We start from the raw sequence: 26,797 nt of genomic DNA, 5'->3' as shown, positions 1-26,797 counted from the left end.
TTGAATTCATATATCTATTGTAAGCTTATACATTGTAGATGCAAAATTTTATTTTGCCCATATGGGCTTTTCCCTGACAATTCTGAGCTAGTTCAAATTATTTAAGCATTTCTTCTTAATATTTCTGCAACTTTTTAAGTTTTCAACCTTTATTTCAAAATATGTTTTTTCATTCTTAATGTTAGCTAAACACTAGCCTATTCATGATCATTATCAAGACAGCAGGCTAGACAGGTTTTAAGTATTTTGTTATGTAAAATGAATGATTTTATTAGAATTACACTTATAGAAGCAGTGACCTTGTTGCATTCTCTGTAATCTCCCTTGATATTAAGGCATTTTTCTAGTGAAATAGACCGGTCCAATATCCTTAATCAGTGTCGAAAAAACCTGACTGACAGCCACATTTTATGTCAGTGTGATCAAAATACCTTTTGTGGCTCTCATACACCACTTCTCTACACGGATGGGACGTTTTGGGGGGTTTATTTGATCTCTGTTCGTCCCAACCGCGAGCGATTTGCAAGGTAAATCGTTCGCATGGCTTTGTTTACAAATGCTATGACCAGGCACTTGACCCCAGAATTTTTGACCGCAACCCCGCAAGCGAGACCGCTGATTGGCCAAATTTTAAATAGATGCGCAGGATCCAACTCACATCTATGCAAATATGGCTCCGCACTATAAAGAAATAAGTCATCGATTTATAGCCTATTTCGAGCTTGAACTATTAAATTGGCAAATTTTATTGGAGAACTTTGTTGACATATTAATTGCACGATTATTGATAGTCCGATTTGTAGACCGGTTTAGCGGGAGCGAAGGTGACAAGATTTTCACCCCGAGAATACGGCCTACACCCTACGAGTGTGCTACTTCAAATTTGTGTATCTCAAGACTTCGATGGTCCACCTTACCCACTGTAGTGGACAGCTTCCAGCCAAACGAAAATATGGGAAAAAGGTAAAAATTGTTTAAATAATCAATTTAATAGGAACACGGTTTAGAGGTGGTGGGTATGTGTGTGTGTTTGGGTGGGGGGAGGGGGGGGGGGGCGATTACCCGCTTTGAAAATTAATCCCGAATGGTATATTTGTTTATTTAATTATTAATGTTGGAGAATTCCACCGAAGATCTGAACTATTATGACGAGATAACTAGTTTGTACGATTCAGTCAAAGATCTGACCGCCGGTTTCACGAGACATTCTCAGACTTAAGTTAAGAATTAACCCAACTTGCATTTACTGTTTATAGCACATATCTTTGATCCAGAAACACATACATTTACTGTTTATAGCACATATCTTTGATCCAGAAACACATACATTTACTGTTTATAGCACATATCTTTGATCCAGAAACACATACATTTACTGTTTATAGCACATATCTTTCATCCAGAAACACATACATTTGCACGTTAGAAAATCGCGATGGATTTTCTGGGCCAACGCAGGGATCGAACACGGGACCTCCAGGTTAGCGAGCCACCGTCTTACTAACTGAGCCACAGTGACTCCCTCGTAAATTTAAACGCTGTGTATAAATTGAGAGAGAGAGAGAGAGAGAGAGAGAGGGGGGGGGGGAGTTAACGTACACTCAGAGAGGGGGAGTTAACGTCCACTCGACACAAACTAGGTCATTTCGGGACTAACATATGGTTCAATTTTATTTCCATAATTCGAATGCGCGTAGGGTTCTTTAGCAGTGGGAGGAAACCGGAGGACCCGGAGAAAACCCACGAGGATGGATGTATAAATTAAAAATCATAACCTTAGCCATCAGAGGGCAACAAGCAACTGTAGACGACGGACGGCCATATGTCAATATGGATGTAATGAAAGACACTGATAATTTGTACAAAATATATTTTTATTTTAAAAAATCGAAACAATTTCAATGTTTTAAACATACATACATAAGATGTTAAGATGTCATTTGGAATAAAAAGTTGTGTACAATTTAACTAAACTAGACTAATAAAACACATTTCTGTGACCATGATTCTAGCAGACATAATTTTGACAACAAAATATAAGGGCACCGTATATGAGGTTTTGTTTTCTGAAATGACGACGCTGATGATCGTGACTCTATAATCAAGACTGAGTGATCGAGACTTATTAGAAGTTTTGGATATAACAAAGACTGGATGATTGAGATTTTCGGATACAAGAATTTCCAATTGAAATGAAAATCTCTTCCCTAATAAGGTGAACAGAACGACTGGATGTTCTTTCTTTCGCTGAATTATCAATTTTCATTAATTTCACATATTAAAAGAAACCGGAAACCGTTACTGAATCAGTAAAGCGCCATTTGCATCAGATTCTGTCAATGCGTTTGATTCTAAAATAAAAATACATATGATCAAAGAAAATAAACTATTCTAATGCTAATGAATATCTAGTAATGTCTAACCACAATAATCATAAACAACAAGATAAAACAAAGTTCACATGCAAAAATAATGAATGGCAATGAAGTTCACATGCAAAAATAAAAATAACATGAAATAGTTCACGTGCATCTTCAGACAATTGTGATACCATTTCTTACACAGTTCGATTGGGTGTGTTGACTTTAGGCCAGCTTTCAACGTACGTGTTTCTGAGTTGCGTTTTCGTCTCGTCTAAGGATGTTTTCCATATACAGGTTTTCGTCCTCGAAAAAGTCAGGTTAATGCAAATGTTATGGTACCGTTTCCATAAAACCGTATATGGAAAACGGACTTAAGGTCTGTTTATAATGAGCGCAATCTCGGTGACAACCGCATTCGATTGCTTAACTACTATTTCATCTAAGTCGTTTGTGCTGTCGCGAACGCGACCGAATTTGGCCAATCAGAGTGCAAGGTCAGAGTCATACATGTGGCTTATCTGTGACATCTCATCCAAGACGGCTTCGCGACCACTTTCATTTACGAATATCCGTGCGTATCGTCGCTTTCAGTACGAACGATGATTCGCGCGGAAAATCGCAGAGGTCGCAGTTCGCGATTGCGGTATTGGTAGCAGCTCAGTTTAACCCGAACTTTAATGTAAATATAATGGTCCCATTACATTTGCTGGCGAAAACGCGTAGAGAGAGAGGAGAGGAAATTGGGTTTAACGTCCACTCGACACAAACCAGGTCATCTCGGGACTAACATATGGTTTAATTTTAATTCAATAATTCGCTTGGCGTAGGGGTCTTTAGCAGTGGGAGGAAACCGGAGGACCCGGAGAAAACCCAGGAGGTTGGACAGGCGACCCAACTCCTTGTCAAGTACAACCGGGGATTCGAAACCAAGCCTGTTGACTCAATGACAGGCTTTATGATACAGCGCGCACGTGCTAATCACTCAGCCATATAACCCCCCGAAAACGCGTACAAGGAAAGCAGATGGGCCTTTGACTCTGAATATTAACATAAATAAAGATACAAGTAATACGAACATAATATCAATAATTGTTGTATTTCTTAAATTTTCCAAAAAAAAACCAATATGTGGGAACATGACTTTAGAGATGAGTGGAATATTCGATGAGCAACATTAAAGGAATAGAAAAATATCAATTGTTGGATATTTTAGATAAAGGAATGAATAATTGTTGTGTGTTGGTCTATTAACATAATTATATAATAATATTATATGTTAATGGACATTTTCCGGAATATCTCTTTATTTTATTCCCAGCTTAATCGACGCTAAAATTTACTCGAATTTCTAAATATGAATACAACACCAAATTATCAACGGCGATTAGTCTCCAGAATATGGGAGATGCTAATTGTAGGCCGGTTGGGGAGGTTTGGGTGTTTCCTGAGTCCAAAATGGCCACTGTATATAAATCAGAATTTAGGAAAATACTAACCCCAACACTAAACCTTTTTAGAAGACTAAGCTTGGATCCAATTTACCTTTTACCACTCTTAAAAGGGTAAGGGTTCGGGTTAGTATTCCCCAAAATACTCATTTATATAAAGCGGCCATTTTGGACCCCGGAAATACCCGAACCTCCCCAACCGGCCTACAATTAGCCTCTCCCCCCGGATTATCTAGGAGTAGATCAATAAGTACATCTAAATAATATCAACAATATTATACTGGATTACCATATATCATTAGACCATGCTAAATATATTTAAATCATACATCGAGATTTATTGACATAATGTAGTGTTATCACAATATTGCACTGGTCGAGTACATATAAATACTGATTTTTAGACTGGATAACCTGGTGCAAAATGACGTTATCACCGTTGCTACGTCACGGCCTTGATTCTGACCAAAGCCATATTGATCTTTGATTCTGACTTCAAAATACACAGTCAGATATAAGTGACGTAAGAACGAGTGCCCCACCTGCGTTAGCGACAGACGTTACGTTTGTGAGAATACACGTCTATATATAGTATGGTGTCAATGGTGACTAGATTTTATAGATTACATAATATACATCCTGGACAATCTGATATTATAAATAAACAGTGGTCTGAATCCAGGCCTTGGCAGACTCGATCAACACAGGTTTATGTCGAACAGTGTTCCAGTTATAGAGATGCTGTGCCAAGAACAAGGTGTGCGGCACACCAGTTAGCGCACAGTTCGGCTCGCATGTCCATAATCTTGTTGTTTATTTATGATTACATTGCCACTTTGTAAAATGCCCCTGAACATGTTTTATGAAAGGGTGCACTATAAATATTCTGTAATAATAATAATAATAATAATAATAACCATGCCATAGTAACATCCAAATGCTGCTCCAGTTACATTATCAACATTAACATTTTTGTATTGTCTACTTTCAATAGTATAAACGTGTTGCTATGGTGATAGTAATAATTGGTCCCTGTCACCAGCTTATGTTTATAAAAAAAAAATTTTTTTAAATGAAAATACAAAAATAAATGTGAAATATAAAAAAACCTACTTATTTACAAAGAAGGGATATTGCTACAATTATTGCTATAAACACGATAGACTGTATATTTACAATATTTAAATAACTCTAACCAAGTTTAAATTAGCAATTATTCAATGATTCAAAATAAATCTATGGCATGATTTCAAAATTAAAATGGCAGTTTATTGTTTTAAAACAACCTGGTATCAACAAGATCATACAGGAATATCATAATCTGGGATGTTAAAAAATACAACAAAAAAACAATATATAATAAGCACAGATTGAGACATAAAAATATCACCCTTGAGCAAGGCTATGGTGAGTTCCCTTCCCCTACCCACTGCCGTCCTACAAACCAACCAAGTTATCGTGAGCTAACCCCACCCCCACTCCATCAGTCCTACGCCTGAATTAAAGGTCGTAAAACTGGGTTAGAACGATTAGGATCATTATCTTGACTTAAAATACAGATGTGACGTCATCCTTTGATGTTGGCGTAACATTATTTCAAATAATGTACGGACAACTTGCCAATCGTACATTAGATGAAATATTGGACTCGCGTGACGCATTTCATTGAAAAGCACGTGCGGAATTGTGTCTGTATTTTAAGTTCTTTAATAGTCTCGAACTAAAGTCATTGTGTAATATATTGAAACAACACTCTGCTAACGCCTCGTGAAGTATCAATATATTACTTACATCATTTAAAAGTGACCTAGAATGATCGAGACTAACGTGTATTTATAGTAACACAGGGTGAACAGTAAACACTAAAAACTAAGTACAATAAAATCTATTTAGAATTCCTTCCACACGACCGATCTTGGTTCTAATTCTCGCGAGATTTGTTTCGACACATATGAACACGATAATAGTTTTAAGTTTGGCTTCAATCGATATTCGCTATCATAAGTTGACCACGTGACCAACAACGTATTCTCCATTTTTGATGTTTATATTTAGAATGACAGTTTAGGTAAGTAGACACAATACCGCAGGGTCAAAGTATTCTCCGTTCTGGAATCTACAATGGCCGTCTCTATCAACACTTATTAATAGATCTGTACTTACTGCGGGTTAGCGAAAAAAAACCCGAAAACTTAAAATGCAGATTGTTCAATTTAAAATAAGGCATGATTTATGACATATTCGATTAATACACGCACTAATTATGGCCAATATACGCACTAAACAGTCAATGCACGAACTAAATATAGTCAATACACGCACTACATAGTCAATGCCGCCACTTACTATTGTGAATTAGAGCCGCACGCACTAATAAAATGAGACGTCTACACTAATAAAATGAGAAGCACGCATGAATGAAATGCGATGCACGCACGAATAAAATGAAATACATGCATGCCGCAAAAATTCAATGAGATGCACACACTAATAAAATGAGAGGCGCGCACGTATAAAATGAAATGCACGCACGCATAAAATGAAATAAACATACGCATAAAATGAAATGCACGCACACATAAAATGAAATGTACACACGATTAAAATGAAATGATCGCACCAATAAAATGAAATGCACGCACTAATAATACAACTCATTTATATTCGTTGATAAACAGAGTAATATCAATGTTTTAATGGATAGATTCAACGTATTGTAGAGATAATAGGTCGTACTGGAAGACAAACCCAAGAAACGTTACGTTACAGTCGAATCTTGCATTCTATATTCTACGTCTTGTGTCATGAAAGTTGTTAGAAATGTATGTTAATTGAGCAACCGTGCGTGCTGTCGATAAACACACAAATTTAAATATATGCGTCCGCGAGTGTTTTCTTATCCCATCGTCTGTATGATGTGGTTCGTAGTAGGTACGGAAGATGGTGGATATATTCTGACCGATATCTAGGCAAATGAATCTTTGACTTCCCCGTCTAGTTCTGTTGTAGGTTTAATAATGGGAGTTTTGGGGTCTGCCAAATACAGCTTCCACAAACATAGAACCAGATCCTTCAGCACCATCTCTGTAGAGTTCTTCGCCACAATCTTCAGCACAAACACGCCGTCATCCCGAAGATACTCGTCGGCAAATTTACGACAAAGTTTTAGATCGGCCGATGTGCGGATTTCGTCATTAAGTTTGAGATATTTTTTGGCATATTTGCTCCTGTTCTGTTTGATTAGTATATGGTACAACCAGGCAAAATAATTCATACTGGTCAACACCGCGATAAAAAATAACCAAAACCAAATAAAGATGAAGATTTTTTCGTTGAAGAGATTAATGGGCAGAACGCACTGGACAGTGAACCGTTGGATATTTTGTAATTGACGGATTTCAAAATCACATAAGGTCACTCGGGGAAAACGAGGCGATTCGCTCCAGTATTCGGCATGAATGAGTTTACTCATGACTTCAAATCCGTACATGTTATAGTCCATGGACATAAAGGCATTGAGAATATAAAATTGTCCGATGATGTTAAAAACGTATAGCGCCTTTATGAACAGATAAAAGCCAGTGATGTAAGTTCCATCACGTTTACCAAACCAGAAACAACACATCCCGCTCAATTTCTGTCGAATTCGGACCAAAACATTAAAATGATATTGACGGTTTGTTTTGAGCCATCTATCCATATATTTAGCTATGTGTTTAATCGTTTCGTCACGTTCTTTCGGACTGCAGAGTTGTGTACTTCCGGTCAATGTCACCATCCGGTCCATATTCAAACCTCCGCCATTATTGAGCATGCGCCAAAGGATGTTTGGAATTTTAAACATGAGCGCCATGAAGAGAAAGATAATGGGCACCCATTGATAATAAGTTATTTCTCGGTTTTGTCTTTCGGTGATATCGACAGGTATCGTGTCATCCATGGGCATATAGTAGGTGTTGGAGATCCAGCAGATCTGTTTTGCATAAGCGACATAAGCCCCCGTAAATTGAGCCGGGCACCAACAATGGATCGGGTCACCCACATATTGGGCGGAACTCACGACGACTGTAAAGATGGCCAATAAGACGACAGTCCATATATGGTTTAATCTATCTATCCAATCATCATCGCTAGCTCCTCGTAAACGGGACCACGAGGCCAAACCACTCAACAAACCAAACCTGAAACATACAAACATAAATATTTAGTGATAGGAAAACATTGAAATAAAACAAACACAACTTTACGGAAAACAGACAATTGCTAGCAACCTTTATAAAGCAACGTTTCGACAAATATGAAAACATTGCAATAACACAAACACAAAACGATCACTAGCCACTTTTCTAAAACAACGTTTCGACACGTGTCCTATTGTCGTTACCAAGCACAAGGTAAACAATAATATTACAAGGGGATACTTGTTGAAACGTTGCTCTATTAAAATTGCCAGTGATTGTTATCCATAAAATTTTATTTTGTTGGGTTTTTTTTTTTTCAAGAGGTCTACGTTTAGGAGTTGCTTAGAAATTTTGAATGTGATGAATAGTAAGCGATATCTGCTAAAATCTCCTGAATAGCACACGTGACATAATATTAACAGATCTGCTGCAAGAATTAGGACAATTTAGTGTAGCATTACACTTCAAACACTTCAAAATATGTACACATGTGAATTCAATCTGTTTATCACGGAGTATACGTAAGTCTTCTAATATCTCTGTAAAAAAGATGACTGCCTTCAACACATGACGTCATATCAGGCGGCGTCAACCATTGGCTCAATGGCGCGTGCATTGTTTACAAAATACGTTACTGATTCGAGCAGAATGGCGCCTTTTACTCATTTTTATACCCATTTACACTAAAATAGGAAATAATTTGTACCTACAAATACTTCAAACGTCTTTATTTATCTTTCTAATACATAAAAAAAATGTTTTAGAATTTAATTTGTCGGAGGAAAAAATTTAATATTTTTGGCTCATTAAGTCGCATCGATGTCATCCTTGTAAGTGATTGTCGCGGCCTATCGAATATTCACTGCGGATCAGTGTGATGTGAATTAGCCGACAGCAACGTTAATTATAAACTAATTAGAATTGTGTGTGTAAAACAGTTACCGATAACTCTGCTATTGTCTAATAGAGTTACCCTCCCTTGGGAATGAGTGTTTAACGTTGTTGGTTAAACTATACCATCCCAAATGAGCAGCGTTGGTGTGATTAATTTTTCAATCCGAGAAATTGCTCTCGTTTTTTGTGTGTTAATTTTATTGATTTTAAACTTGCGGTGTAAAATACCAATATATTATGTATTCTTCTCGTTTTAGAACTCAACGGTTCATCATATGACTACATGTACATCAGAGCCCATCTCCAAGGCATATTCTATAACCTCCTCGAATTTCCCAAACCTATTCTAGTCTAACTAGTGTAAAAGCATTTATGCAAATGTCTTTCTTTTGCCTTTGTCTATATTTTTAACCTTTTGAAATAAATTAATATAAATGAGAAAAAAAAAGAACTGTTGGGTCACTAGACATTATACTAAATTTTGGTTACGAAATTGACACTACATGCGGTATACGGAGTCGCTGAGTTTAAGTCATTGTCATTGTCCCTAAAACAAGGGAGTGTCCGGTGCGATCCCGGTGTTGGTCGTAGAAAGGGAGGTCTGGCAAGGAACAGTGTCCTGTCGTTCTGATAGAAATGAAACACCCAGTTTCAAGGTACGCATTTGCTTGCACGCAGTGCCAGGTATACATTTGCTTGCACGCAAAATAACCCACGATAGTTGGAATGTAAATTGCTACCGGGGCTAATTTCCCTCGCAGCATTCTGGTATCTCCGTCATTATTAATCTGTTTCGTGGAGAACAGTACACCAGTAAACACCATTTGATTAAACATACATTATGCAAGCGGTAAACCTGCCTGTTATATAAACTATTAATCAGACATTTATTAACATGAAAATCCTATAATCAACTGTCGATGTCATCGCTAGCCTAATATTTACTGGATTGGAATCCGACCAGTTGCTCAACGCTCATTGATGATTAAATCAAAAAATGGGCAATCGAGATGATGTTTTTATCGTACCGACTTTAGTAATGATGATCGAGGCTACGCCTAAAATTCAATCGTTAAATTATCGGTTCAGAGTGGATCAATTTCAGCAAATTGCCGTTCCAGTATGTGGGGGGTTGGATGGCCGAATGGTTAGCACGTGCGCGCTGTATCATAAGGCCTGTCATTGACGTTAAGTTCCATTTCTCTCTCTCTCCCTTTACGTTATCCGGTTTTTAACTATTATAGTAAGAACTGCCAGCTCGTTATCGAATCATCCATAATGTATCTTTAATACGTTGTTCCTTGCCAGGCCCTCATCCAAAACAACTAAACGGGGGGTAGGAGGGCACGCCGGAGAATCCACATGAACTATCTCAGCCAACACTTGGATCGAACACTGAGTCACCTCGTCTCCCGTATTATATAACAGTGGTGGTAATAGATCTTCAACAGTGGACGTAAAACCCCAGAAACGAACGAACGAGATCTTCAAGTTGATTTGTAGACCATTAATTATTTACTGCCTTGTTAATAAATAATTGTAAATTAATTAAAGTAATTCCTACAAGACGAGTTTATTATGGTCGTATGGGTGGTCTCTCCGGACAGATAAATTGTTACATGTAGTACAGTAGACACTAATAGATATTGTTCAACTGGACTAACAAAATTATATATTTGTTACATGGATGGCAATAATAATAAAATAAAATGGGGTTTAAAGTCCTTCCACCGACCTGGATAATGAAGACCGGCACATGTCGTACAGTGTGATATGAGGGAAATTCTGCCCGGGCAGTGGCACAACGAACTACTCCAGTATTTCGAATTCAATCTGTCAGGAGTTTTTTTTTAAGTGCACTCCAACATCTACATGAGAGAGAGAGAGAGAGAGAGAGAGAAAGAGAGATGGGGTGTAACGCCCACTCGACCCAAACTAGGTCATTTCGAGACTAATATATGGTTAAATTTTATTTCAATAATTTGCTTGCGCGTCAGGGTCTTTGGCAGTGGGAGGAAACCGGGGGACCCGGAGAAAACCCACGAGGTTGGACAGACGATCCTACCCATTGTCAAGTACAACCGGGGAATCGAAACCACGCCAGTTGACTCTATGACAGACCTTATGATGCAGCGCACACGCGCTAACCATTCGGCCATCGAATTCCCGTGTACATTGTACCTAGGTTCCTCGTCCCATCCGTCCAACAACACTGTTCGCTGTCAGGCAAATTACGCCTGGAAATCCCGAGGAACTGTCTCGACTAGCACAGGGAGTGAACCGGAGACCTGATTATTGCTTAGCGATCCATCGTCATACACACTGAGCCACCGCGGCTACCAACAATAATACAATACATAGTTATAGAAAAAAAACTACGCTAATTATCATTCTAGCCAAACAAATATTTCTTCTTTTAGAGTATCCACAAAATTACGCCAGTCTGTCAGAGAATAATCGTGTGTTTCCGGGGGGCGGTGGGTCGTCGTATTTGCCAACACATCGCGCCTGAGCAGTGGCGAGATTATAAACACGACAATTACATTTTCAGTCTTATCACCCAATTTCTGCAATCTTTATGCTAATATTTGTGACTGTCGTTTGTCTGTTCTGTGTTCGAGACTAAACTAGGCTGAAATTTGGTGAGTGGGGGTAGCTCGGACCGGGAAGTAACATAGTCCTAATGGCGTTGGCCTATCGCTTCCGGTTTCAGAGTTATTTTACGGTTCAACCCGTGCAGCGCCAGGTCATCCGCCAGGGTTACCATATTTATAACATAGCACAAGGCTAATAACGAATTTTAAATAAACCGAAGTCAAGATGAGAAATACTTGATTTAATATTTGTTTTTGGGATCAGCTGTACTATGTTTACATTTAACATGCGCGTGTGAAACACGTGCTGGGGGACTATCAGTATGTTTGTTCAATGACCATATGGACAGCTTGACCTCGAGTTTATTTACACGACTGGACATCAGCCTCCTTTATCCAGTAATAAATCTATATAAAGCCAAAATACATCCACAACTCACTGGGTGTTCTTTCTAACATGTTAACCAAACAAAGACGATATCACGTGTGGCTGATTTATTTTACAGACCCGGAAATCTGGAATTTCTCGCAAACATCATATTTTATCTTCTCTAAAATAAGTCGAAGAGATTTCCACAAGGGTCAACATAAATCTGACCCCTGTTTTACTGTAGTATTCAGTAGGGGATTATCAGTATGGATAAATTCGGGCATCAAAGACTATTAATCTTCTAAAGGAACTCTATTATATTCCCAGTGAGCGAAATCATTATACATTATTAGGGATAACTGCTAAATAAACATTACTAATGATGCTGGAACAGAAGAAATAGAGTATCTCCCTCTAGAAACTGGACTAATTCAAAGTTATGAGCCTGCCCGGAGTTTACATGTACGTTCATGTGATCAAATACTGTTGGTAAGGCCAAGGTTGGAAAATGAAAACATTCGGGGCAAGAGCTTTTAGTTTTCTTGCTCGATCTTCCCTTTCATCAAAAGCGCTTGGTGTTTTAAACCAGACTTAAAACATACGTATATCTAAACATTATAGTCCGTCTTTCAAGTAAAACGTGAACCCGAAAACACGGTGCGATTTTAATTAAAACCAGCGGCTGCCAGGCAGGATACGCCCGCATTTTTCAGGAGATGGATAGAGAACAAGCTAAACAAAGATAGGTTGCCACGCAACGAAACATACGCCCACAGCAGCTAAATCGTCCGGGCAGTCATTTTTACTTTTTTCGGTAACAACTCGTTATGTAATTATCAGAAAACCATTAGAATTTGTTTGGTTTTTATAAAGTTCTGCCCCATGTTAAAGTTTAGTATACGAAACTTTTAACATCATGGATTTAACTGTTCAAGTCATAAATTCATTGAAAATCAATATACTTGTTCGTTTCATGACCTTAAACTCTGTGTATCAATCTGAAGTCAATCGGATGATAGCTTAAGCTTCTAGAGCGTCACAAGATTTTTTAAAGTGATCAAGGACCATAACTTTGGCAGTAGTTATCGGAAATTGTTGAAAATCAATATGATTCTTCGTCCCATGACCTCAAACATAGATGTGTATAAATTTAAAGTCAATAATAATAATAATAATAATTAATCTTCCATAGGTCCCTCCTAAACTACAAAGACATATATACATGTAATATCAGGATAAATTTAAAATCATTAGAAATGCAATAGCATTTTAAAGTGGGAAGTTTGATAAGTCACTCCCAAACTACAATTTGAAGTGATCAAGGGCCATAACTCTGGCAGTAATGTGAACATGTGGGTGTATAAAAAAAAGGTAGAAAGAAGTAATTAAATCTTCAGTATACAAAAAATGGCTTCATTGGTAGGAAAATTTCTATTATTTATTTATTTTTTTAAAAGTAACTTAAAAGATATAAAACATTGCTACCCTGGTGAATCCCCATCACTGGGTAGCCTTTACTCATTTTACACATTTGGCGCTTTTCGGTGAATAAAAAACGTCTGTATTTACAAGTATACGGACTGATAGGGGTGACGACAATATCCATACGCAGACCATTGTACTTATGATCAAAATGGACGTAGTCCTGGAATGTCATTCTTTTCTAATTAAAAACCATTATAATGAAATCTGGTTTAACGTCCTACTTTTCTGTTCCGACTGGGCTAATGAAGATGGACATGCGCCATACAGTGTGCTATGAGGGGAAACATTGCCCAGGCAGCGGCACTATGGCATACTCTATTACGTGCATGCCAATGTATACACGGGACCTCAGTTTTTCGTCCCATTCAAAAGACTAGACAGCTGTCCATGTCAGGTCCCCCGTCCTGTACCACTGACAAGGGGAAACCATGTCGGCAATTCCCGATGAACTTTCTCGGTTAATGCAGGGATCGAACCCACGACCTCCAGACTAGCGAGCCAGCGTCTTACCCACTTAGCCACCGTGGCTCCCTAATGACTATTCTATAAAGTCAAGAACACCAGTGGAATAATACAATATATTGTACTATATGTGTGACTATAGGGCAATGATTACACAAATATTTGATAATATACCATAAATTATATACAAGCCTATATTATAACTTGTCTTGAATGACTTGAATTAATTTCTGTTAAGCGTTATTTGTCATGAAATATCGGCTGATCATGAATAAATAATTTATTCTATTGAATAATGATGGTGAATGGCGTGGATTTATCTAGGCTATGGTTTATTACTAAAGATTCGATATGTCAGAATTATAACAGTTTAAAATAGATGAAATGAAATGGGCCGGTTTAGCGTCCTACTGTTCTACTCCGACGGGAATTAGATAATGAAATGGTATTTAACGCCTTACTGTTCTACTCCGACGGGAATTAGATAATGAAATGGGGTTTAACGCCCTACTGTTCTGCACCAATCACTAGGAAATAGGTAATAAAAAATAAATATATTGATAATTTTAGTCAAATTACTTATTGTTAGTGAATGAGTGGCCGATGGAAATACCGCCCAAGTACCATAGCCTTGATCATAAACGACGCCGCAGGTGCCAGCCCTTTTAAGGGGCCACGGTGGCTAAGTCAGTAAGACGCTTGCTCGCTAGCCTGAGGGCACCGGGTTCGTTTCTAGTATTGGCCGAGAAGTTCATCGGGAATTCCCGACGTGGTTTCCCTCAGCTGTCTAGTCGTTCGGATAGGACGAAAAACCGTGTCCCGTGTGTACGTCCGTCTTCCTTAGTCCAGTTGGAGCAGAAGAGTAGGACGTTAAACCTCATTTCATTTGTCAGTCCTTTAACGCAGATATCTAAGCCACTCGATGATCTAGAGAGCTTGTCATGTGACTTAAGTGTGAATTTTAAGTCGAAGGAAGAGATATGCCCGAGATATCTCTTACATTATTTTGCCCAAATTAAGATTTTGAACAGTTGTAAATTTAACACCGGTTAACTATGTAAACAGGAACGTTCCAGTTTGTCAACTGATATCAGATATTCGTCCTCAAATAATTAAAATCGATCAATCTAATCCATTATTCTAAACGCTTAAGAGAAATGGTTTAGCCCCTTTTCGGATCGCGTGAGAGAGAGAGAGAGAGAAAGACAGAGAGAGAGAGAGGGGGGGTTAACGTCCACTCGACACAAACTATGTCATTTCGGGACTAACACATGGTTCAATTTTATTTCAATAATTATTAGCGCGTAGGGGTTTTTAGCAGTGGGAGGAAACCGAAGAAAACCCACGAGGTTGGACAGGTGATCCTAATCCTTGTCACGTACAGCCGGGGAATCGAAACCACGGCAGTTGACTCAAGGATAGACCGTAGGATACAGTGCAGCGCGCACGTGCTAACCATTCGGTCATCTAATCCACCTATTTTGTAAGTTGTGTGCTATAAAAATAAATCATAATTATGTGAGAGCGTGTCACCGAGTCATTATGTGCTACATAAATTGGGTGTGGGACCTGGCTTTCGAGTTCAAGGACAGAACGTAGGATACAACGCGCTCGAGATAACCATTCGGCCATCCACCCCCCCTTATCGGACAATGTACTAATACGGAGGGGGGGGGGGTAACGCGTGTGCGTTAGATCATAAGGTCTGTCATTGAGTCAATGGGCGTGGTTACAATAACCCGCTTGTATGTGACAACAAGGAGTTGGGTCGCCTGTCCAATCTCTTGTGATTTCTCCGATTCCAATGTTTCTTCCCATAGCTCAACACAAATACGCTCAAGCGAATTATTGAAATAAAATTGAATCATACGCTAGTGGCAAATGACCTAGTTTGTGTCGTGTGGGTGTTAAAACCCGTTCCTCTTCTATATCGATACAGAAAACATCACGTACATGATGTAATGGCAAACGGTTGTCGACAAGTATAAATGATAATCGTGTGTTCTGAAACGAGAACAGCATGAAATCATAACGGCTCAAGTAATCAGTTATATGGAACTAACACCTGTGGGGAGGAGTTGAGCCTAGATAGTGGTCTTTCTGTCTCTTCTTCCTTTGTTGTAGTTCTAGAGGGGTACTTTCTTCCGATAAGGGCGTTTTCACCTACCCTTCTTCGGGTTCCAGCTCGGTTTTTACGCAACCATAAGATAATATAGACGCCACAGAGAGAGAGAGAGAGAGTGTGTGTGTGGGTGATGTGTGTGTGTGTGTGGTTGAATACAATAACCATTATTTTGATATAAATGTGAGTTAATCGTCGACATCCTATGTATATTAAACATGGTTGTAATTATCTCTAATCTATAATAAACAGACAAGTTTATAATAATAGTTGATTATATTGGGGAATATGTCAGTTATAACTACCATTGAGATATACAATACACTCATATAATCTAATTACACCATACATATATACATACATACAGATATACCACAGTATAGACTAGGGTTTAACGTCTTCCTGTCAACATAATATTAGGCAAACCTATTAAAATATAGATCTCATTTCGTATTTTACTTTTCTGCATTACATCAGTGCAGGCCATCGAAAGTGTAAGAAAATGGAATTGAAATATAGATCTGTATTTTTCAAGCCGATATTTTGTCAGGCATTTTGTCTCAAATAAAATGGGGTTTAAGGTCGTCCTGTTCTGCATCAACTAGGGGGTTGGGTGCGGGGGGGGGGGGGGTAGACGCTTTAGACCATAAGGTCTTTCATTGAGTCAAGTGACGGGGTTTCGATTCCTAGCGTGTACTAGGGTCACCAGTCACCTTTCCAACCTCGTGGTTTTTCTCTGGGTCCTCCGGTTTCCTCCAACTCCTAAAGACACCTACGCGCAAGAGAATTATGGAAATACAACTGAACCATATGTTATAGTCTCGAGTGGACGTTAAACCCTATTTCCCTCTTTCTTTCTGTGGCGTGTTTAGAGTGATACGGAGGTTTAGTATCTAACTATTCTCCACCAGCTCGGCTAATGAAGAATGCGTATGTTTCAAATCAAATGACATTTAATGACATCCCGTCGTCATGACAATTTTTAGTAAAGCTATATTTGGTATCTTTATATGATATAACCCTCCCCTCTATGTCCGTTTGTACGGAATAACATGCGTGTGCGTGGGTTAATAACAACTAGCAATGAATGTGTGCCTCATATCCGTCTGTACAATATAACATATTCGTTCGGGAATTGATTAAAGACAGGGAGAGAGAGAGAGAAATGGGGTTTAACGTCCACTCGACACAAACTAAGTCATTTCGGGACTAACATATGGTTTAATTTTATTTCAATAATTCGCTTGCGCGTAGGGGTCTTTAGCAGTGGGAGGAAACCGGAGGACCCGGAGAAAACCAACGAGGTTGGACAGGCGACCCTACTCCTTGTCACGTACAACCGGGGATTCGAAACCACGCCAGTTGACTCAATGACAGGCTTTATGATACAGCGCGCACGTACTAACCATTCGACCATACAACCCACCTGATTAAAGACAAAAATCCTGTTTAAAGTATAGTCGTTATGAATAGTTCATACATATACAGTTATAGTTAACTATCCGTCTTAATCTCCTGACACTTACATGTCCTCCACACCTCTAGGGAACCGTTCAGACCCCCCCCCCCCCAAAAAAAAAAACCCTTTAGGGAACCTTCCAGATCCCCTATCTCCAATACTGTAACACAATCACAAGTCACCTGCTTCCTCTAAACTGTGTATGGCTATTTTCGAAACACCATGAAAATGTTTGTCACGGAGACGACAGTTTTTGGGGTTGTTTATTTTTGTACGTTGATGTGATAAAATCTTCGTACTATTAAACACCCCTTTGTCACTCTACATATGAAGTGTGTGTGTGTGTGGGGGGGGGCTTGAAAAGCGTTCAGCCCTCCGGTAATGAAAGTAGGGCGATGTAGGCCTGTGTAGTTTAGATATCTTTTACAATTTTTGGTACTGTGTATCTTACATGTAACTTTATTAGTAAGCTCGAGTTGAAAATACAAACAAAGGCTTCTGAATACCCATATATTTTAATTCGAAATTATCGATATCTTACAGAGTGAGAGGGTCCAAACAACTAAATAACGATGGTTGAATCAAAACAAAGGAACAGGTTGTAGTTAATGCTATAAAATACGATTCACCCATCTATTCGACAATTAAACAAATTCCCTACTTACATTTGAAATAATGATGCCAATTAAAACAAAGGAAGTGTTTTATATAGGCCTAGTGCTATAATACGATTCGCCAATTTATTCGACATAGGAATACATAGTTAAAACCAACAATTATTAGAAATTTTCTACTTACATTTTGATTCGCTATCCTCTTCTGTATCTCTATCGTAACACCCCCACTCTAACTGTTCTCAACCTCCATTCACCTCGCACCTCTATACACTAAACACATACAATTCTAGTGTCGTTCTAAAATCCCGCCAAACAACATAACAACACGCCCACACAAAGACGCGAAAAACACGTGCTTGTCATCAACAGTAAAACTCCGTATGTACAAAAACACCAGTTGAATAATCCTAAATCTGGTTTCTCAATCAATAATGGTAACGTCCGGTGATTCTGCTTGTTAATCCTGAAAGATAGATCAGACGACAATTTAATACCGTTTCCACAAAGACTCTACTACAATAGATGAAGTCGGTACAGTGGTGTCATGAAAGATAATACTCAATTAACCAGTCGCACATTACAACCACTTTGTGTGGAGATAGTTACCAGATGTGATAACCGAGTCACGCCACGGTTGAATGACGACAAAGAAAAGGCGACTATGGCTCGCCGTTCTTCGCGATGTCTGATTTCTTCGACTTGAGCAAAATAATCTATTGTTGTTGAATGATCAACACAACCATTCTTAATAATAGGTAACACATGTTCAAAGGGAGATTACTGCGTTTAACAGTCTAACATCAATCAGCTGGCCACAGATCACCATTTATTTCCCCATCGACTTTAATGTTTATTCTCGTCTCTTAGACAGGTCGTAACCAACCCAGTAGGATCGAACCCGAGATCCAACGCCTTACTCACTAAAACCACTGTGGGCCCATTAATAAAGATAAAATAAAGGTATGTAAACCTCAAAATGACCTATCCAGTGTAATACATCATTTTATTTCCTTTACATGCTCCAACCTCGTGGGTTTTCTCCGGGTCCTCCGGTTTCCTCCCACTGCTAAAGACCCCTACGCTCAAGCGAATTATTGAAATATAATTGAACCATGTGTTAGTTCCGAAATAACCTAGTTTGTGTCGAGTGGACGTTAAACTCTCTCTCTCTCTCTCGCCCTCTCTCTCTCTCTCTCTCGCGAGTACCACTGGTTGGGAATCTCTTTCTCTCTCTCTCCTTTCCTTGATACCGTGTTTGCTAATTTTACAGCACTAACAAATAGTGTATCACTTCGTTATCTAAACTACCATGAACGCTTCGCTTGATATCGACATCGTACATTATTTTCGTAAAACACCGTGACGAAGGAATCAAGATCCAGTCAAAGTGTTTCGTGCGCGATGAACCGGATGTTCTGAAGTTAAGAATTATTTCTCGAGACCGTGATGATACGACCGAATTTTGTCTCGAGGCAGTATTGATAACAGATCAAGTAACAATTGACCGCTTTTTGTAGGGTCAAAGTTTGAAAGATGGCGAGAAAGTTTCAGATTTCAAATTAAAGACTCCCAAGACAATAGTTCCCCTATTTTAATTTATGATTACTTTAAAGATACATTATGGGAGATTCGATAACGAGTTGGCAGTTCTCACTATAATAGTTAAAAACTAGATAACGTAAAGGCAATTTGCTGAAAATTTCATTCAAATTGATCCACTATGAGCCGAAAACTAAGCGAATGAAATTTCTGCCTAGCCTCGGTCATCATTACTAAAGTCAGTACGATAAAGAGCATAGTCTCGATTATCTATTTAATCGTTTAATCGAGAAGGAAAGTTATGCAGTAAATCGGCTCACAATCCACTTAAGATCACAGGCTAGCGAGGCCATCTAGAGTTGATTATGGTCTGGATAAATTAATTAATGTCTAATTAATAATTTAGATAACATTTCAGGCCTAAAGAAAGACCTACACTAGACAGATTTAGCTCTTGCATAATGTATGTTTAAGGAATGATATTTTCTTTCCACTGTATTAATATACTGGACAGGAAGGAGAGGGGGCGATCGGAGTCAGACCACACAAGTTTAGATTGACTAAATTAAAGCCTCTAATCAATCGTCTGTGTGCGGATTTTTGAAGATCTTACAAATTACAATATTGTAAAAATTGAACAGCTTTAAAATGTCGTCATGAACTGTTGGTTACGATGACGGGTCCTTCTGGTAACGAATCCACCATGGTACGGGCCCCTCTGGTTACGAGTCCACCGCGGTACGAGTTCCTCTGATTACGAATCCACCGCGGTACGAGTCCTTCTGATTACGAATCCACTGGGGTACGAATCCTTCGAGTTACGAATCCGCTGGGGTACGAGTTCTTCTGGTTACGAATCCAAAATGGTACGAGTAACTCTGAGGGGTTGGATGGCGGAATGGTTAGCGCCTGCGCGCTGTATCATAAGGTCTGTCATTGAGTCAACTGGCGTGGTTTCGATTCCCCGCTTGTACCTGGCAAGGAGTAGGGTCGCCTGTCCAACCTCGTGGGTTTTCTCCGGGTCCTCCGGTTTTCCCCCACTGCTAGACTCCTATACGCGCCAGCGAATTATTGAAATAAAACTGAACCATGTGTTAGTCCCGAAAAGACATAGTTTGTGTCGAGTGGACGTTAAAACTCTCTCTCTCTCTCTCTCTCTCTGGTTAGGAATCCGCCTCGGTACGAGTCCTTCTAATTACGAATCCACTGGGGTATGAGTCCTTGCGGTTACGAATCCACTGTGATACGAGTCCCTTTGGTTACGAATCCACCGAGGTACGAGTCGGTCTAGTTATGAATCCACCGAGGTACGCGTCCTTCTGGCTTAGAAATGTTATACATCCAACATTATATAGTTTCTGTCACTGACAAACTTTTAATTGCCTTTTCCCTTTTTGTTTTCAATTTGAAAATGGCCCTATTACAATTACTTCCTATTACAGTAATTTCCAATTAATTTATTCTGTATTATTTAGGGGGCAAGTTTCTTAATTCTGTTAACTCACTTCCTCCGATACGCGGAAGCGATATAAGTCATATAGACCTATGTTACGTTAAACGATATCAAACTCTTTTAAATGTATATCCGGGGCCTATTTCACGAAATTTTAACTAAGATAAAATTCAAATTTTAGTAATTTGATTGGATAATATTAGATTGATTTTAGTGCTTAGCCAATCAAACTTGAAGTATCTACTAAAATTTGGATTTTATCTTAAGTTAAGATTTCGAGAAACAGGATCCTGGACTTTAGAACGCACTAGGTAAAGCGTGCGTCCTTTCGAGAAACTACTAACAAAACATGGCGTCACTTTCCTATCTTTATCTGGAGATTCTCCTTTGTCAGTGGTGTAGGACGAAGGGAGGGGGGGGGGGTTAACGTCCACCCGAAGTCCCGTGTAAACATTGGCGTACACGTAAAATATCCCCTGACAGTTAGGATTCGATATAACTGTAGATCGTGGTGCTGCTGCCCGAGCAAAATTTTCCTCATGACACAATGTATGGCCTATACCCATATTCATTAGCTCAGATGGAGCAAAACAGTGGGACGTTAAACCACATTTTATTTTATTTGTAATATATTACGAAAGCGTATGTCCTATCGGGAGACCAATAACAAAACATAAAGACATTTCCTAGCGACGTAGAAAGCTGTTTTTATTAAAACTGTTTAAAGTGTGTTGAGTGATCTATCTGGTGGGAACTAGGTCAACATGCAGCATGTGGCATATCGGGTGTCGTCGCATGTGTGTACTTCATGACGTCCTGTTTGTTAGCTCCTTTAAGTCGAGAAAAATCGCAACTTTTAGTACGATCGTGGACTATTATAAAATACTTCCAATGGGTTAATAAGAGTCCTGTTATGTTGTGTTGTGCCCTGCCCATTCGTAGATATTTAACCTTATTAATATCAAACATATCAAAGAGTGCTGACAGGATGCAGTCTTTATCTAGATCGCGGGTAAAGTCCCACCCAACAAATGTATAAAACACGTGACCCTTGATTATAAAAAAACGGACATATGGTGTCCTTTGAGACAGTTCTAACATAAAAAAAATACACATATAAAATACGTATATAAAATCAAAATCTTTAACAGATAATTTCTGTGTGTTTGTGGGGTTTTTTAAAGATGAACATAAAATACATATATAAAATACTTATATAAAATACGTATATAAAAATTATATAAAATTAAAATGTTTAACATAAAATCTGTGTGTGTGTGTTTTAACGGTAAACATAAAATACTTATTTAAAATACGTACATAAAATTTATATATGATTAAATAATGATAATAGAATGTCGATCGTGTACTGGATTACAGTCTTTAATATTGGTAAATTTAACAGTCATTGATTAAACTGGCGAGAGAGAGAGAGAGAGAGGGGAGAGAGAGTAGTCTCTACTGCGACTCTAGAAACTGCAGACATACAATTAAAAAGCATCGAGTTCGAGTAAGTGACCTCAAAAATCGCGCAAAATCAAATCGAGAAGTGTTTCCTGTTGTCAATGTTAAGCCCAAAATGATATCAAATATAACCATATATGTCGAATACATTTTTGGTATCAAAATGTCTCTTTAAAAGAAATTAATTACCCGGTGTTATTCTCAATTAGAATAGAAAGTTTTAAATAACTAGAGGAAATCGAATCAACACATATTGAGGTCGTATTCTCTACTATAATGGATAAAAATAAAACGTGAATAAAGTGGTTTAAACCTACCAGCTGGAATAGATCTTGTCGTTTGTCGAGTATCGTGGCAGAAACCGGGGTTTAAAAGTTGAAAACAGGCTAGTGGTAGATTGGGTTACATTTTTAGAAATATCTACAAGTCACGTGGTTAGCACGACAGTCATATGGCACCACTTGCGGAAGACATATAAGAGGGTCTGTTAAGGTTCATTTTCATTTCGCCAGCAAGTACAGTTAAAGTAGCGATGCGTCATTCGTATTTTTTTCTCCTGACTTTAATAATCCACGCTAATTTGTACTCAGTTTGATTATTGAACATTTAATTTAGAAAAGAAAATCAAGATACCAACGTTAGATAATCAGCCGGGATGATTTCAAAAATAATTAAAATAAGCCCATCAATAATTAGTTGTGGACAACAAAATGGCGGCGAGCTTATTGTATAGCGAGCAGCATAGACCGATGAAATTTTAATCCAGTATATTATCTTTGTATAGGTAAACACTGAATGGAATTATTGCAGGTCTTTATTTTGGCTTAAAATGTTATATACAAAAATCATTTATTAGACGTTTATCATATTCCAAAACAATTTAAAAAAAACAACAACAACTCCCCGCCCCACCCCCCAAAAATACACCAATAATAAGCTCTCTAGACGGTTGTGATTTTCAACGGATTTAAACACGATCAACAGTTAGTAATAAAACATGGATAATCAAGACTACACTATTCTTCAAACGGCCATACCTTCATCCAGAATGAAGTATTTTTACAATCTGTTTCACAGAGAATTACGAGTCTCTGTAAAAGATGACTGTCTTTAAAACGCGCCGTCACAGCACGCGGCGTAAATCATTGGTTAAATGGCGCGTGCATTGTTTACATACGACGTTACTGCTTCGGGCAGAATGCTGCCTTTTGGTCATTTTAATACCCATTTACACTAAATAGGAAATAATTTTTACCAACAAATACGTCAAACGTCTTTATTTATTTTTCTAATACACCAAAAAAAATGTTTTAGAATTTAATTTGTCGGTGGAAAAAAGTTAATACATGTATTTGAGACTCATTAAGTCGCATTGATGTCATCCTTATCAGTGATTGTAGCGGCCTAGCGAATATTCACTGCTGATCAGTGTGGTATTTTTACTGAAATATCAATGTATTCCCTTTTCATTATCTATGTTTGAACGAATATATCAAGAACGGTCAGCTCTTTATCTAAACCTTATATAATATATCTGTGTGTGACAACTGCAATCGGATGCACAGAATTGGGTTTGATAAATTACTAGCTAGTGCTTAACTGTCAAAGAAATGAAATGGGGGTTTAACGTCCTAGTCATACTGTTCTACTCCGACTGGACTAATGAAGGCGGGAACCTGCCATGCAGTGTTCTATGAAGGGGATTTTGCCCGGGCAGCGGCACTGCGGCTTATTCTTTTGAATTCCACTGTGACGGGTTCTTTTGCGTACACGCCAATGTAACCTCGGTTTTTCCATCCCATACAAACGACTATACATTGCCCCTTGTTCTGCACCACTGACAAGGGGGAAACCTTCCGGTAAATCCCGATGAACTTTCGTGGCCAACACCGTGATCAAACACGAGGCCTTAAGGGTAGCGAGTGAACGTCTTACTCATTGAGTCACCGTGGCTATCTAACTATCCAATATATGTGATTTATTATATAATGGTACCGTGATAAGATTAAAACTTAATCCAGGTAACTGTTCTGAATTGTGAGTATGGCTGACAACATGGGCTAAGTGAGAGGGGCGCAATGACGAGCTTGTGTCATGGTTTTGAGTATTTGCGCCCCTTGAGTTTTTGTGCCCCCTCGCAAATGGTAAAAATCACACGGTTTCAATGTGGTTTTCAACATTATAATCATAATGCTTAACCAAAATCAAACATATACCGTGGGTCAGATATGATACAAATCGGCTCTAGCATGTTCTACACTGCCCAATATTACTCGGCGGCACTTCCCCCGCACACAAATATAAATATTGTTTTAGGGGGGTCCGGATGGGATCTTGGCCCTTATGCAAAGTCATGGGTCACCAGGCCCCTGCCTGACAATAACGTTGGGATAAACTTAATTTTTTTATTAATGCATGCTGCATCTTAAAAATAAGTTATACTACTAGAACTTATTAAACATATCCGCTTCAATGTAATCAAATAATTTTCGTTTATCAGCAAATACTGTCAATAAAGTTAATATGTTTTTAAGGTGTACAACACTAGGCAAGTCTTCATAAATATCGTGAATTGAAGAACATTGTTAGAACGCTAAACCCTTTAAAGCGAGAATTTCAAATTTTCTAAGAAAGTCAAAACATAATTATTTCTATGTCTTTTGCTCAATAGGTTATCAAATCACTATTATACTATCACTATCATGGGCATTATTTCCCACCCTTAAAAATCTATGACACAGGAAATAAATACACAATTACCTCCCCTGTTTTGCTATTGACAACATGGGGCAGCCATTTTCCAACGTTGGAATTTGAAGTTAAAAATGATATTTTTGCCAATTTCTCAGCTGGCAATAGCGAATTATAGGATTAATGGGATTATTCTTTAACAAGGTAGGACTGTTTATAGATACCATCTATTTTAAGGCTTTATTTTAATACATTTTAAAAACATAACTTGAAAATTTGCAATTGCAATTTTAATGTTTAGTTTCAAACCATTGTTGGCCAATTATTCAAATTTATCGAGAATTAGTGAAAACCATTTGGTTTCTACTGTTGTATAGTTTAAATGGTCTGTCTAGATTAGATAATGTGTTGGGTTTATAACGAACCAAACCTATAATTAAACTGTTAAACTATTATATATTTTGCTTTTCGGTAAACCTTCATAGAGCCCCCAAGGTTCTGCGTAAAACACTTTTGATCAACAATTGACCCTTGACCTTTATGTCTCGTGTATCCTGGTATTAAGACGGTTATTAATGGCGGTTGATTGTTTGTAATTGATGTATAAATGTCAACCTAAATGTATGTGTTGTATTTAATATTTACAACAAACAGAAGGACGCAATTGAATAAAAAAATGTTGGATACAAATATCGGGCTTTTCAAACTTCACTGAATATGTTAATAAAGGTCACATTTTTGTAACTGTCTTGGTTTTGATATTCGAAAACTGGTTCCGGATGAAATAAAATAGGGTTTAATGTTCTACTGGGCTAGTGAAGACGGACATACGCCATACAGTATGCAATGGGGGATATTTTGCATGATCAGTGGCGCTATACTTATATCGAATTCCACCCGAAGGACTATATACGTTGGTTCGCTGTCCTACACCACTGGCAAGGGGCAATTGGGTCTGCAGTGAAACAATTCACACAGATCAGCAGTGAATTTTCGCTAGGCCGCTACAATCACTGATAAGGATGACATCGATGCGACTTAATGAGTCCCAAATATTAACTTTTTTCTTCCGTCAAATTAAATTCTAAAACATTGTTTTCATTTATTAGAAAAATAAATAAAGACATTTGAATTGTTTGTAGGTAAAAATCATTTCCTATTCAGTGTAAATGGGTATTAAAATAAGTAAAATTCACCATTTAGCCCGAATCAGTAACGTCTTATGTAAACAATGCACGCGCTATTGAGCCAATGATTGACGCCGCGTGATGTGACGTCACGTGTCGAAACAGTCATCTGTTACAGAGATAAAAAGATCTCTGTGAAACAGATATTGGAAACAATTATGAAGTGTCTGCTCTGCTGAATCATCAGTCTTAATAAACGGCTACCCCCCCCCCCTCCACACACACACACACACGCACCCTTTCATTCCCACCTGAATAACATATGACAGTCGTCATTCGTTCAGTCTTATGATGCGCCCGCATAAAATAATATAGTCATATATTGCCGTTGCCCTAGTCTAGTGGTTCTCAACCCTTTTTTGCCAATGGTACACCTTGGAACACATGAAAGAAATAGCGGCACACCTTGCTAAATATATATGAAAAAGTATTTGAATTTTGCAAAATAAAAACATGGCATGTCATAGA

General features: G+C 38.2%; 1 protein-coding gene across 1 annotated transcript; it reads right to left on the bottom strand.

Annotated features, from left to right (window-relative positions):
* Positions 1 to 1,855: 1,855 nt before the first annotated feature.
* Positions 1,856 to 22,854, bottom strand: LOC126831582 (innexin unc-9). Its single transcript, XM_050562159.2, has 3 exons — positions 22,769 to 22,854; positions 18,177 to 18,458; positions 1,856 to 7,992 (listed from the first exon to the last, which is right to left on the bottom strand). Coding segments are annotated over exons 2-3 (1,218 nt in total). The 5' UTR covers positions 18,179 to 18,458; positions 22,769 to 22,854; the 3' UTR covers positions 1,856 to 6,776.
* Between the last annotated feature and the right edge of the window lie 3,943 nt (positions 22,855 to 26,797).

The sequence above is a fragment of the Patella vulgata genome, chromosome 9 (genome assembly GCF_932274485.2).
Source record: "Patella vulgata chromosome 9, xgPatVulg1.2, whole genome shotgun sequence".
NCBI lineage: Eukaryota > Metazoa > Mollusca > Gastropoda > Patellidae > Patella > Patella vulgata.
The sequence above is the reverse complement of the archived record's forward strand: the minus strand, read 5'-3'. Positions and strand labels throughout refer to the sequence as shown.